General features: G+C 36.0%; 1 protein-coding gene across 5 annotated transcripts in view; it reads left to right on the top strand.

Moving 5' to 3' along the window:
• AKAP9 (A-kinase anchoring protein 9) overlaps positions 1 to 13,757 on the top strand; it is a 113,787-nt gene that overhangs the window by 90,770 nt on the left and 9,260 nt on the right. For all 5 annotated transcript variants that reach the window (XM_082044023.1, XM_082044022.1, XM_082044021.1 and 2 more), the window contains 11 exons: positions 1,879 to 2,964; positions 3,987 to 4,133; positions 4,522 to 5,025; positions 5,452 to 5,515; positions 6,215 to 6,333; positions 7,533 to 7,724; positions 8,627 to 8,812; positions 9,469 to 9,613; positions 10,317 to 10,536; positions 11,592 to 11,742; positions 12,655 to 13,323. In XM_082044023.1, the coding sequence (XP_081900149.1) occupies positions 1,879 to 2,964; positions 3,987 to 4,133; positions 4,522 to 5,025; positions 5,452 to 5,515; positions 6,215 to 6,333; positions 7,533 to 7,724; positions 8,627 to 8,812; positions 9,469 to 9,613; positions 10,317 to 10,536; positions 11,592 to 11,742; positions 12,655 to 13,323 (3,483 nt within the window). The remainder of the gene's footprint in view (positions 1 to 1,878; positions 2,965 to 3,986; positions 4,134 to 4,521; positions 5,026 to 5,451; positions 5,516 to 6,214; positions 6,334 to 7,532; positions 7,725 to 8,626; positions 8,813 to 9,468; positions 9,614 to 10,316; positions 10,537 to 11,591; positions 11,743 to 12,654; positions 13,324 to 13,757) is intronic.

Here is a 13,757-nt window from a genome sequence, read left to right as displayed (position 1 = left end):
AGAACAGAAGCTGTTACGCTGACTTGATAGCAATCACCAGCATTGCTTTTCTTTTCTCCTGAAAACCAATGACTTGTTCACATTTTCTATAGCATATTTCTGGGTTTCCTCTATTCTCTGTCAATTTTTAAAAATAAGTTCTTTGTTGACAAATCGGCCCTTCTAATTTATATGGTCACGTCTTGTACATATAATTAGTACAAAGTCATGTTATTCTATTTAACTAACTAAACCTAATGAAGTATTGAAAAGTAAAGGGAAAAGCACAGGTATTTTAGTAATAAATTTAGTCCTCTTCCTTCTTCTCTTCCTTTTTTTTTCTTCTTACCATTTCTAAAAGGTCCTTCTAGAGTTCTTCCCTATTTTAGGTACCATAACCAATTTTATTTTATAATATCTCTTTCCAAATACTCTTGACAGATTTCTTTCTGTCTTTTTCATTTCCATTGTAGAAGCAGATCTCCAGACACTCTTAAAGAAAATGTATCCACTTTTTGTTTCTCAGACCTACTATTTATAATCTGGCCTATCTTCATTTTGACTTTGTGAAGGATTTCTTTTCATTCATTCTCTCAAGTGAGAATTTGCTCCTACTGCAATTTAACAAGCAGGATTTTTAATTAATTTTATAAAACTTATTCTATTGGGATCTGGTAACTTGTGTATTATTCCTTTTGATAAGCCTTTTATTTATTTTAGTGTTCATCAACACCAGTTATTTGATTTTTTTGTGTCTACTCATCTATTTCTTGTTAGAAGTTGATATAAGATGGCTTTTCTTTTTCTGCATCACAAACTCATCACCCTCATATTTGCTCAGTTACATCCTTTTAGTTACATCCATTCTTGCAGTTTTGAGCCCCTTACACAGCCAGCAATTTTAAGTGTCTTTAGAACTAATCTAGGGAAGTGTTACTGTCACCATCTTCACTAATGTTTTGTAGAATTTTGTTTGGCTGGTCATATAAATTTTTAAATACATACTTCCATAACTTTACTTTCATTCAAACTACAGCACAAACAAATAATTGTGCTATGGGTACTGTTTGCCCTGTGTGTTCTTGTGCACGTCTGTACACGTGTGCACACACATCCTCAGGCAAACACGTATTTGGGTTTGTGATGGGAAGTGTCAGAGATAACCGATAGGTTTTTGCAGTGGTCTCAAACTAAACAGCGCGTTATAATGGTATTTTTCAACACATTTAATAAAAGGTCTATTTGTATTTAAAATGCATATCCATCTTAATTGGCTGTGTCCTAGACAAATCTGTTTGACCATATGAATGAATAGTGCTTTTGCATGAAGTGCTTTTGTCTGATCTAACTGAACATATCTGGCCTGTTTTAAATTAAATTAATTGATGTAATGTAATGCAGGGTAATTTATCTGTAAGTTTTAAGCTTCATAAACCTTGGTTCCTTGGAATTCTTTTAGTAAAATAAATAAATAAATATTCAACCTTGATTGCATAAGATTGAACAGTACAGACATGACCACTCGTTTCTCCTTTAATTTTTAACACAAAGGACAAGACAGAGTTTTAGACCAAACTGTTGGGAAAAAATGTTGTGAACTAAATGTCAGTTTTTCAAATCTCTGTGCATATTACAAATGCTTTCACTTCATTTGATACTTTCACACCCATTTTGCGGTTCATTAAGGTCACAGGCTACTTTGTCAGTCCTGTGTGAAGATATCCTGGTTCTCATAAAACTTCACAAGAGACATCCCATTAAGAAGTTCACTGAGAACATACTGACAAGACAAGATGTTTCAATGTGTGATTAAACTGTTGCTGTGAAGTCCAGGAGAAGTATCTGAGGGTTTAATAGTTGCCCATTGTGAAGTTCTTTGTTCTTTTCTTTTTTTTTCAGGTTATTGAAGAGCAGAATGAGCATATACAGGAGCTGGAAGCCCAGATAGAATTTCTGAAAAGTGATCAAGAACGCGTGAAGAAAAAAAATGATGAGGAACTAGAGCAGCTGAATGATGTAATTGATAAACTTCAGCAGGAACTGGCAAATATCGAACAAGTACCTGCAGACATTGCTGCTGTTCAAGAAGACGCTGACAGTCTGAAACATACACTTGAAACAGTTCTGGCGGAAAAAGCAGCTTTGGAGAAGCAAGTAGAAAACATGAATGTAGAGGCATCTCAAACAAAGAATGAGCTTGAGGAAACTAACTTAAAAATGAACCAGCTAATGCAAGAAATAAGTATGTTAAAAAAAGAGCACAAAAGAATGACGGAGGAGCATAAGTGTGCACTGATGAAAGGTGATAGGGAAAAAACAGAAGAGAGGAGCAATGGGAAAACTGGAAAAGTGGAAGAAAACTCATGTGAGAAGATAGACTTGCTAGATCAAACACAGCTTTGGTCTTCAGGTGAAAATATGAGAGTCACCATTAGCAAGATGGAGATACAACAGCAGCAGCTTCAGGCATGCATTGAGGAAAAAGATTCAGAACTATGTCAGGCCTACAATGAAATAAAAGACTTGAAAAAGCAAGGCAAAGCTGAAAGGGAAACACTTAACAAGAAGATATTAGAGCTGGAAAAGATGCTAGTGGAGAAAGTTGCCGCTGCTCTTGTGAGTCAGGTTCAGCTAAATGCAGTTCAGGAGCAAAGGAAATTCGTGCAGGAAATTCAGGAAGCTCCCAGATGTGTGGAGGAAGCGAGCAAGAATGCCCAAACAGAGGGTTTGAGTGATGAAACTGAAAATGAGATGGAATCAAAATTGTCACTCCTAACACAGAGGCTTAGTGAGATGGGGGACCAGCTGGCAACGGTAAATCATAACTTGGAGCTAGAAAAAGAAAATGTAAAAATTGTGCAAAAGGAAGCCAAAGTGAAAGAAGAGAGACTCTTAGAACTTCAGCAATTACTAGAAGAGATGGAAGAAAAACACAGAGGAGAGGTTCAGAAATACATTAAGCAAGAAGAAATGCAGACATATCAGGTAATTAGATACCATTTTATTTTGGCTTGTTTTCACTAAAATAATTTATTTTACATAAACGATAACGAATGAAACACATCTTTATGAGACTAGTGGTAAGAATATTCTACCATGTGAGGTGTTCTTCATTTCTACATTATCCCTGGAGTTACGAAGATGAGAAGGATGTTATTTTAGGTGAACTCCACTACCAATTTCCATTTTGCATTAAAAACACCTTGCCTTTTCATTAATTTTGAACGTATACTTTCTTACTTTGAACTGACACAGAATGGAGTGAATTACACTTTTACGTGGCATGGAGATAGAGAGAAAAATTATAATGATAAAAATTATCTAAGAGAGGGTTCAGAATGATAAGGGAGTGATAGCAATTTGTATAGGTTAGGGAGGAGGGCAGGGCTTTTTTGTTTATGTATGCTTTGATTTTGGTTTACATTTTCTTGCTTTCCTGTCTTGATTCCAAATATATTTCCCATTCAGTAGTTTTTACCAGTATATATTCGTCCTGATTTCCATCTGCCACTGGTTGTGTTGCCTCTGATTTTAAAACCTTCAGTCACAGTTGACTGTGCTTGATAACCCAAGCATGGGCTTGGTTGCTGAAACTCTTCAGAGACATTATGAAACCCAGTGCTGGACCAGGAAGGGTTCTAAGACCTTTCATCCAAATGCAGACTGAATGAATATCTTAAATGTCTTACAAATTTAATAATGTTATCAGACTTCATTTCCTGCTCTCTGTTGACCTTCCTCCTTCTGCTTTCTACATGGTGGAGCTCAGTAAACTGTAAGCAGACAGTATTTCCTCCCACACTTACGCAGTTTGTGGGAATGCATTTAAGAAAATGATCTTTCCATTTCAAGTGTTTGAGGCTATGTTAATCCAGATAACATTTGTTTTCTCTTGTGGTCTTTTTGTTTTTAGCTTTTGTAAGTTGGTGTGACAAGTATCAGTGGTGTTAATACTTGATTCTTCATAAGATTCTTCACTATTTTCCATATCTTGTGTTGCCGTGTAGGTAGGAGCACAACTCATGGAAAGTCAAAAAGAAAATAAGCTTATTAATGAACTTGAACTAGAGAAAGTTAAAGAAGAGGCAGCTGCTGCCAAGGAAGAACTGAGCAGTTACAAAGAAAAAGCAGAAAAGCTTCAGCAAGAACTAGCAGTAAGAAACAGATTTTTCTGTATTGTATTTAAAGCAAATGATTTTACAGGATTTATTGTGCGAATATGTGTGCTATAGGGTTTTTTTAAATCTTATACTGAGAATGCCACTCAGAAAAATGGTCGCTCAGTACCTACTGTCAGTGGTATAGAGCTGATGCTGTAGACAAATCCTCACTTGTTGCCAAAGTACATAGTTTTACGGTCCACTATAGTCCAACAGTGGATCTAGAGCCGTATTCCTTAGGAGATAATATTTCTTACCCTGTGTCATAACTGCTTCAAAATAGAACTAAACTGAGCTTTAATGGTGGGGAGAGTTGTTTGGATTTTAGATATTTTTTTTTAATATTTGGAGGGACTGCAATTCCAATTCTCCATATTTATAGGTAAAAGAAACAAGTCTGATACATCTTCAGGAAGACCTGTGCAAAGTCAAAGAGAACTTAGTTCAAGCAGAGGAGAGGCTTGCAAGTTATGTGAGAAAGGACAAGGAAATGGCAAAAGCTGAAAGCAAAAAGGATGCAGAAATATTGTGCAATTTGTCAACCAGCGAGTCTACTTTGATTAGAAAAAACTCATCATCGCAAACAGACAAGACTGTGGAAGTCAACAGCTGTATCCAGACTTCACCAGTGCCTGTTGAAAATGCAGAAATCCAAACTGATTTGCAAAATGAATGTTCTTCAGAAGAGATTGCAGAGATCATAAGAGAATTTACAGAAAAAATTGAACAAATGCAAGAACTCCACGCTGCTGAAATCATGGACATGGAGACAAGGCATATCTCTGAATCTGAAGCATTAAAGAGAGAGAAGTTTGTTGCAGTGCAAGTACTGACTGAAGAATGTAATACTTTGAAGGAAGTCATAGAAACTCTACGAGCTAAAGAGGTGTGTGTCTTGGTTTATAGTCATTGAACTACTTCATTTTTGTGCTCTTGCTCCTGCTACAGAAATTCCTATTTGAAGTCTGTTAAGCATGAACCACCACATGTTCTGTAAAAAGCTTTTAAGGGCTCTGAATTTTGCACAGCTTAGGGAGAGATTGTGCACCCCTTCCTCAGCAGTTTAAGTTTGGAAGTGTGCTGGATTGTCAGACACTTATTTGTGCTCCTGTCTTGGACCTGTCCTGCTCTGTGACGCGAGGACAGGTGTGGGTCACCCTGTTGAATGCCAGCTTTCTTGGCTCCATTTTGCTTATTTTGAATGCAGGGGAAACTGAACAAAGAGGCTCATATTGTTTCCTGCTCCTTAGAATTAGATCCCTTATTGTGAGTGGGGAATTAAAGATTTGATTGTTCTCTTTTCTAAATACAGGGAATCCCAGTTTCTGGATTAGCACGTTCTCCACCTTATCAAGCTAGAGATGGAGGTTCTAGTGGTAAGAAACTTGTTTTTATAGATTTCGAACAGCTTTATAAATTAAATCTGCTTTTTTAGTATTAAGTTTACTGTGAAAGAGTTTGTGTTCTAAGAAATAAAAACAACTACTCCCCAGATCAAAGCAGAAGCCTGTCGCACTAAGAAAAGTTGCTAAGCATGCCATGTCTATTAATGTGCTATGGAAGGAAAATTACTGGAGTGGAGATGGGTTGAGTTGAGACATCAGATGCTGATTATTTTTCTTTCCAATGGAGTTTCTATATTATGTCATCATGTCTTGATAGAATTTAAAGCTGCAGCTCTCTAGCAGTGGAGATGATGACAGGTACTGACTTCTCCAAAAGCAAGAAAAATTATTAATATGATGCCTTTCATCAGCAAAAGCTAAGGATATTAGGGGGACGTCACTTGGCAGATGTGTCTGTGCAAGTAGTTGTTTATCTTTTAGAACAAAACTAGTAATTTTTTTTATGTGTTTTGGTTTTGGGGGTTTGTTTTTTGTTTTGTTTTTTGGTTCTGTTTTGCTGTTACTACTTTGAAATTGAAAAACTATAAAACAGGTAGTCACCAGGCTTAGAATCGACTCTGTTGACATGCAACCACCTGTTACAACAGCAGACAAAAATACTCTTTGATGCCTGTTCTTCAAAGTTTCACAGTAACCCAGCTTTCATGTTTTTCTGTCCTTTTATTTTAGACTCCAGTTCAGACTGGAGTCAAGGAATGTATCTTGCTCAGACCCAGGGATCTGACACAGTATCTGAAGGAATAGATGAAGGTGAATCTTCAACAGATTTGCTTCCAAAAAAAATTAAGGTAAAATAGAAATGATCATTTTTATTATGGAACAAGAGTGATACTAGAAAAAGCTTAGATTGGTTGCTGCTTGATTAGTGGAAAGAGAACTATTTAGATAAGTTTTAAAGTGTTAACTGTTTTAATACATTTAAAAGTACTTCTGGTAAATGATGTGCGTTTTTGTGTGTCAGGTTAAATATAAGTTTTGTATCTGTAGTCTTGTTCCCAGTTATGATTATGAGAAACATATCTGCTGTTAATTATAATTTATTCTAGTTACTCTGTATTAATGATAATGTGACATTACACAATTTTATAGATTCTGCAGTAGGAGTAGAATAATATTGATATTATGAAAGTAAAGAAATGTATTTATTATAAACAGCAAGGATATCATGCTTTTAATTACATTAAAAAAAAAAAAAAGGCGATTCTTTTCCAACAAAGTCGTGGCTTAGTAGTGATTTCAAAAAGTGAATTGCAAAGCTCACTTTGTTTTTAAAATGTCAGTTTCCATCAGCAACCATTTTAGAATTTGAGTATCAATTTGAAAGATGAATTTTCAGAATTTGCATTTGACACTGTGGAAAAATACAACTAGTAAATAAGTTCTACTGTTTGGGAGATATGTAGAACTGAGTGACGCTTCTGTCTTTGACATGAGGAAGCACAAACAGTTTCCTTATACTTAGCAATTTAGAAGTACCAATATTCCAATATAGAATCATGGTACTATATAGTTTGGAAAAGACCCTCAGGATCATCGAGTCCAACCATAACCTAACTCTGGCACTAAACCATGTCCCTGAGAACATCGTCTACATGTCTTTTAAACACCTTCAGGGATGGTGACTCCACCACTTCCCTGGGAGCCTGTTCCAATGTCAGACAACGCTTTCTGTGAATAAGTTTTTCCTAATATCCAATCTAAACCTCCCCTCATGCAACTTGAAGCCATTTCCTCTTGTCCTATCACTTGCTACTTGGGAGAAGAGACCAACACCCTCCATGCTACAACCTCCTTTCAGGTAGTTGTAGACAGTGATAAGGTCCCCCCTCAGCCTCCTTTTCTCCAGAATAAACAGACTCAGCTTCTCCTCATCAGACTTGTGCTCCATATGTATGAAATAAGATTATTATTGTTGTTGTTGTTGTTGTTGTCGTTAATATTATTATGATTAGGACTGGCATTAGTTTTCTTTTTGTATTTATTGCAGGGTTTGCTGAGAGCAGTCCATCATGAAGGCGTACAGGTGCTGTCTCTGACTGAGTTTCCATATGGGGAAAGAGAGATGCCACCTCTTAAGCAAGAGCCAGAATCTCGGCTTGAGGAGAGGAAGGCTTTTCTAAGCACCATTTCGTCTTTGAAAGACCTAATTGCAAAAATGCAACTTCATAGAGAAGCTGAGGTATAAATAATGTCGTAAGATTCTATCTAAATTTGTAATAATTGATGTAACCTTATGAGACACGTTCACAATTCAGGTTTAAATGCTCTAAATATAGTGCTACAAGGCAAAAGATTTCAAAAATATGCAGTAAAACTGCACGTCACACTTTCTGGTAATAAAATATATCTTAAATTAGACCTTGCATTTGTTCTTCTGCGCATTGATAGCTTTTGACTGTATATAATTACCTTTTAAAAATAATTATTTTGAAGGCATGTTTCCAGTAGCAATTAAAGTAGATTTTTTGCTGTTGTTACTGGTGTAGTAGAACTTGGACACTATTAAAAAGATACTGCAGTGAGAGAAAAGAGTGGAAAAATTGTTTAAAGTGTAACACAATACTAATCAGTAATCTCTTAACATTTACAGGGACTTGCCTGTCTTATTACCCCAGTTAGACTTTGGGATATATGTAGGTAGTTTCTATTACTGCTGCATTTCCTTCAGCATGCAGAGTGGAGGGATTAATTTATATCATTAAAAAATAAAATCTTCTTCATACACAATATCTGCATCCTACCACAGAGCTCTGTGAGAGTCTGGGGACATACATGTAACATCATAAAAGTTAAGAGGACAGGGTGATACAGTAACATAAATAATAACTACACAGGGCTGTGTTTTCAGTTATAAAAAGCTAATTTGCTAAAACATGGATAAAAGTTTAGCATTTGTGCATGCAGAAGAAATCATACTGTGTACAAGAAATACATCCATTTGTTTGAATGAATGTTATGTAGCTATTGAATAAGAAAAGCTCAGTATTCCACTGAAAACACACCCTTTACCTAAAATGATAATGACCATTCTTGATGTGATCTTTGAATTCTGCTGTTTAAATTGTTTTTATACCACTGTAGGTTTATGCAAGTACTGAATCCGAAGGCATCTCAGACTGGCGAGGAGAACTTCTGCATGCTGTTCAGCAGCTGTTTGTGAGAGAACAAAATGTTCTTCTTGCTGCGTTTCAAACTGAACTTGCAGAACTGGGCACAAGAGATGCAGTGATGTTGATTAATCAGTTAGAGCACAGACTACAAGAGCAGGTAACAGAAAATATACATTAGTCAAAGTGTATTTGTCTATGTTAGATTTTAATTTTTAATGTATAAATCCGTTTAAAAATATATGTATTAATGTATAATGTGTTTTGACAATGTAAGGGTGAAAACAAAGTAAGACTTGGAGGAGGAAGAGATGTCTTTAAAAAGAAAAAATGATGTGGTGTAAGAAAGAGACTTTTGAATGTACAAGCTATAGAAAAAATACAGCTTTCAGAGGTCAATTTTAATTAAACACAGTTGTCCTGAGCTTGATTTCATTACATTAATTAGAATTATGTTACACTGTCTAAGAGAAAAGGTATTATAGCTTGTATATATGAAGCAAGTTGTAAGAAGAGGAAGTCATAAGGCTGCTGTGGGACAGAGAGACGTCAGTTATCTCCTCTGGAACATGGAATGATTAGTGGGGAAAATTAAAATTTGCCGTGAAACTGGTAGCTCTTTTGATTCTGTGATTTGATGTCTAGTAGAGAAATACAAAAACAACAAGCAGTTCTTCCCAATATTGTAATATTGACTTAATATGACTTAATTTTGAAAAGGTTTGAATATATATGCACTATGAATATAAAAGTAAGTATAATATCCGTACCATAGATATTCTGAATTTTACTTTTAAATGTTTCTCACGTTAATAGGTTACTAACCAGAGAACAGCAATGGACTGTCTTCAGAATGCCGACAGAAGAAGTCTGCTGATGGAGATTCAAGTATTACATGCTCAGATGAACAGTAAGAAAAATAATCCAAAGAGAGAACACGAGATTGATTCAAAAAGCCAAGGTGACTTCTGTGGTAATATGTCTATTTCCAAATGCTTTCATGGCTGTGCTCATAACTCTGTAGGTGAAAAAATACTGACTTTCTTTGCTCTCTGTTTTTTATACTCATGTTCTGAGCATGCCTACTTTTCATCTTTCTCAGTCTTACTGGGCTAATTTTGCAAAAATTAAAATATAGCCTGTGTTATTATTTGTATCAAATTGAAAGTGATATAATGTTATCTTGTTTGCTATAAAAATCGGGCTTGTATTTTAAGGTTAGTTTCTGTGTATGTGCTTCAGTGTTTAGGTTCAACAGCTTTGAAATTATTCCCATTGGATAGTCAGTCATAATGAGTAGACTAAGAAGCAATTATAAAGAACAACAGAAAGTTCAAAGAACAGATATACTTCAAGTAAATGCTCACAGTGTTCTGTCACAAAAATTTGGTTACAAGTAAGTCATAATCCAAATGATAAATATTGATATGGTTGTGCACATAACTTTTTAAAGAAGTTTAAGAGTGGAAGCGATTTCTTGGAAAGCATCAAAGTTATTCCAGTATAAAAGGCATGGTTTTGCTTTCACTCCACTATTGAAATAATAAATTTTAAAATATCACTCTTAGCGAGAGCCTTATTGTCTGTGCTAGGGGAAACTTCACCCAAATAGATAGTGTTGCCTGTTTACTAAGTAATTTCCATATTAATGGTGCTCTCTTTAGAAATGCTGGAGTATAATATGCAGCAGAAGCAGTCTCAGATACTGGAGATGCAAGTGGAGCTCCGGGGTGTGAAGGACAGAGCAGCTGAGCTTCAGGAGCAGCTGAATTCAGAGAGAATGATGGGTGCCGAGCTGAAGAATGAACTTGCACAAGCCAAACTAGAGCTTGAAACAACCCTAAAGGCCCAGCACAAGCACTTCAAGGACCTGGAAACCATCAGGTGTGGCTTTCAATGCCAGACTTTCGGTGTTGACAGTGAAGATGCTATTTTCTATGTTGTCTTAAACCATAATACTGATTTTATTAAGGAGATTGATTTCATGAAATGTAAACGCTTCTCAGTTTTTTCTGGAAAACATATCTGAAAAAAATAGACTTCTGTTCTGCTTGACAAAAAACATAATTCTATAGATTGAGAAGACCTGATTCATAGTTTAATGATTTATTAATATCAAGGTTCTTTTTAAATTTTGACACATTAGACTACTGTATACAAGTTAATAAGTATTCCATATTTATTGAGGGTTTTTCTCCTTCTAAAACTGAACATGGAGAAAAAAACTGCAGAGTTAAGATGACTTTGTAAGTACTTCCACATGAGATTCTGTAATTTCTAAGTGTTACTTCAGCATGGTCAACAGCAGAGGTACCAGGCCAAATATTTGGCACTCAAGAAAGCCATTATCATTTATGCCTTTACCAGATGAATGTGCCTATATATGGTATCTTCATGTCAAGCTCAGTGGTAACAAATTAAGACAGTTTAAATTGGTATTCTATAGATTACTTTATAGACTACCAGGAGCAAGATTATTTTGCAAATTGATGGAAAATTGATTAAAAAAAAAAAAAAAAAAAGGAAAATTCAGGGCATAAATAATTTTTATTTTATTCCCCTCCAACACAGAAGATGGACTTTTTAAAAAATTTTTCTTCCCTTTGAGACACGTGGCAGCAAGACACGTTTCCCCTGTATTCTTTCAGGTCTTGGCCAGTGACTGGATTAAGCTGAACACCAGCTGCCTCTGAGCCACTGAGTAATGAAAAATGGCAGCTACAAAGTTAGCAGGATGGACACACTTTCGGTCGATTTTGAGCTATGCTACTTTCTTATTTTTGGGTTAGGCTTGCTTTTCTAAATAGGCTTTTCACTGTTACTCTACTATGCAAACAGTGTTTTCAGTGCACAAGATGGAATAGGTATCAGGTAGCTGATGTTACTGTGGTAGGATTAGAGCCATTGTCTAATCTGAAGGTTGCCCATTTCTCTTTTAGGACTGAAGTTAAAGAAAAAGCAGCTGAGCTAGATATTCTCAAGGATACAATGGCCAGTGAACAAAAAAAATCAAGAGAGCTACAGTGGGCCTTGGAAAAGGAAAAATCTAAAATGGAGCGCAATGAGGAAAGACGAAGAGAAGAGCTTGAGGTATTCCATAATGCCAAATGGCCTGGAACATCAAGGAACACAAAAATATTTTTTTGGTTAACGCTTCATCTCAGCTTACATTTTTGTCCAAAGTGTGCTCCATTTACTGTCTTCAACAGGGTTACTATATCATCTAGACCTGAAGAAAGATGTCTAGAAGCTGTGTGGCAAAGAAAGAAAAAGGCCTGATGCAAATTCCATTTAAATCAATAGGAATTTTACTACTGGGCTTGTCAGGTCCAAGATGAATAGATTCTACTTTGTAGATATTCAAGGGGACAGAACACTGCTAACATGGCTACACCTAGCCCCCACCACAACCTAACTCATAAAAGATAGGATTTAAGAATGTTATTTAAGGAGTTACATTGTTTATCTCCATTTTAAAAGTCAGCAGTTTCACCTCATGACAACCAAACTAGGGAGTTCACTTTTAACTTTAGGAGAAAACAGAGCTTCCTTGGCACTTCTGCAGTGTCTGATATAGTGAGGAAGAGAGTGGGTATCCTAGTACAAGTATCAAGACAGAAAAGCCATCACTTTAACAGCATAGATTTATTTATATCTTGTAATCTTAACTTGCAAAATCACTTTCACAGATTTAGAAAGTAAAAGCAGGTAGTTATCTTAAACTTCAGAACTACAGCTGTTTGATTCTCATTAAAACGTATATGTTGCAAATATTCTTCTTTTATGAGATTATCTGATTTTAGAAGAAAGACACCTGTAATATATTTTAATATTGGATGTGACTGCAGCATTCAGAGTATTGTCACATTAATTTTGAATAGCAAAACCTGTTAAAAGCAACATGTGTAGAAGTAGCATATTTGCAATTTGCAGAAGATAATGGAAAGTATACACAAAGCAATTTAATTTAATCAGTTCTTTTCATCTGTTTTCTTATGGAAGGATTTAAAATTTTCGCTTGAAGATCAAAAACAAAAGAACTTGCAGTTAACTAAACTTCTGGAGCAAGAGAAACAGCTGTCAACTGATCTGCAACAGAAAATCGAATCCCAAGAAGCACTCAGTGCTGCCCAGCTGTCACGTGAGCGAGGCCGTAGTTCTGAGTTGCAGGTGCTTCTTGAATCAGAGAAGGTTCGAGCTCTCGAAATAAGCAGTGCCCTAGAAAGGGAAAAAGAGCTGTGTGCTCAGCTTCAAAGTGCTGAAGATAAGGGGCAAGCTGGAACACCTAATCCATCTGAGGAATTACTTAAAGAGCTACAGAAACAAATGGATGAAAAGCATGACCGTATAGTGGAGTTAGTAAGTGAAATGGAGAAGTATAAATTGGAATCTGTGCAAGTGAGACAGCAACTGGAAAAAGAAAGGCAGATCCAGAGGAAAGCATTACAAGCAGAACAAGATGCTAACATAATAGCACAGAAGAAGCTCCATGAACTGGAGTCTAAAGTAGAAGACCTGCAGTGGCAACTTGGAGAAAAGAAGCAAGAAGTTCATAAATTAGGGAATGAAACAAAGAAGTTGCAGGAAATAATCCAAGAATTACAGAAAAAAGAGCAGGAGAATGGAGGAAGAAAGGAAGCCGAAAGGACACCAAGCCACAATCCAAATGAGGTACAGTGAGACTGAGAGCAATGTGTAATACTGAACTGTGCAATTTAGCTTTTAAATCTTTTGTTCAATCAGTGTTGTGTGTCACTGTTCCTTTACTCAGTCTATAAAGTAGCCTGCATATTACAAAATACAGGCATCAGGGAAAGAGAAAGGGAAGGCATTCCAGTTTTGCTACCTAAAACTATTCACACACATCCCCTGAGAATTAAGCTGTAGAGACGTGTAAGGAGGAGTGTGAGTAGGAGAAGTGCATCTCAATATATACACATACTTTGTGTCTTGGTATAGAAGAATATTCCCTGCACCCAGTCACAGGAACGATCTGTTCCTACTCAGGAATGTTCTAGGTCAGTGCTCTTTAGTTTATAAACTGCAAGTGGTCTTTGGAACATTTAAAAGTCATCTCCCAACAACTTCAATAATTAAATAAGTAA

Source organism: Streptopelia decaocto (assembly GCF_964273445.1).
Source record: "Streptopelia decaocto genome assembly, chromosome: 2".
Lineage (NCBI taxonomy): Eukaryota > Metazoa > Chordata > Aves > Columbiformes > Columbidae > Streptopelia > Streptopelia decaocto.
Note: the sequence above shows the minus strand (reverse complement) of the source record. Positions and strands in the feature narration are given on the sequence as shown.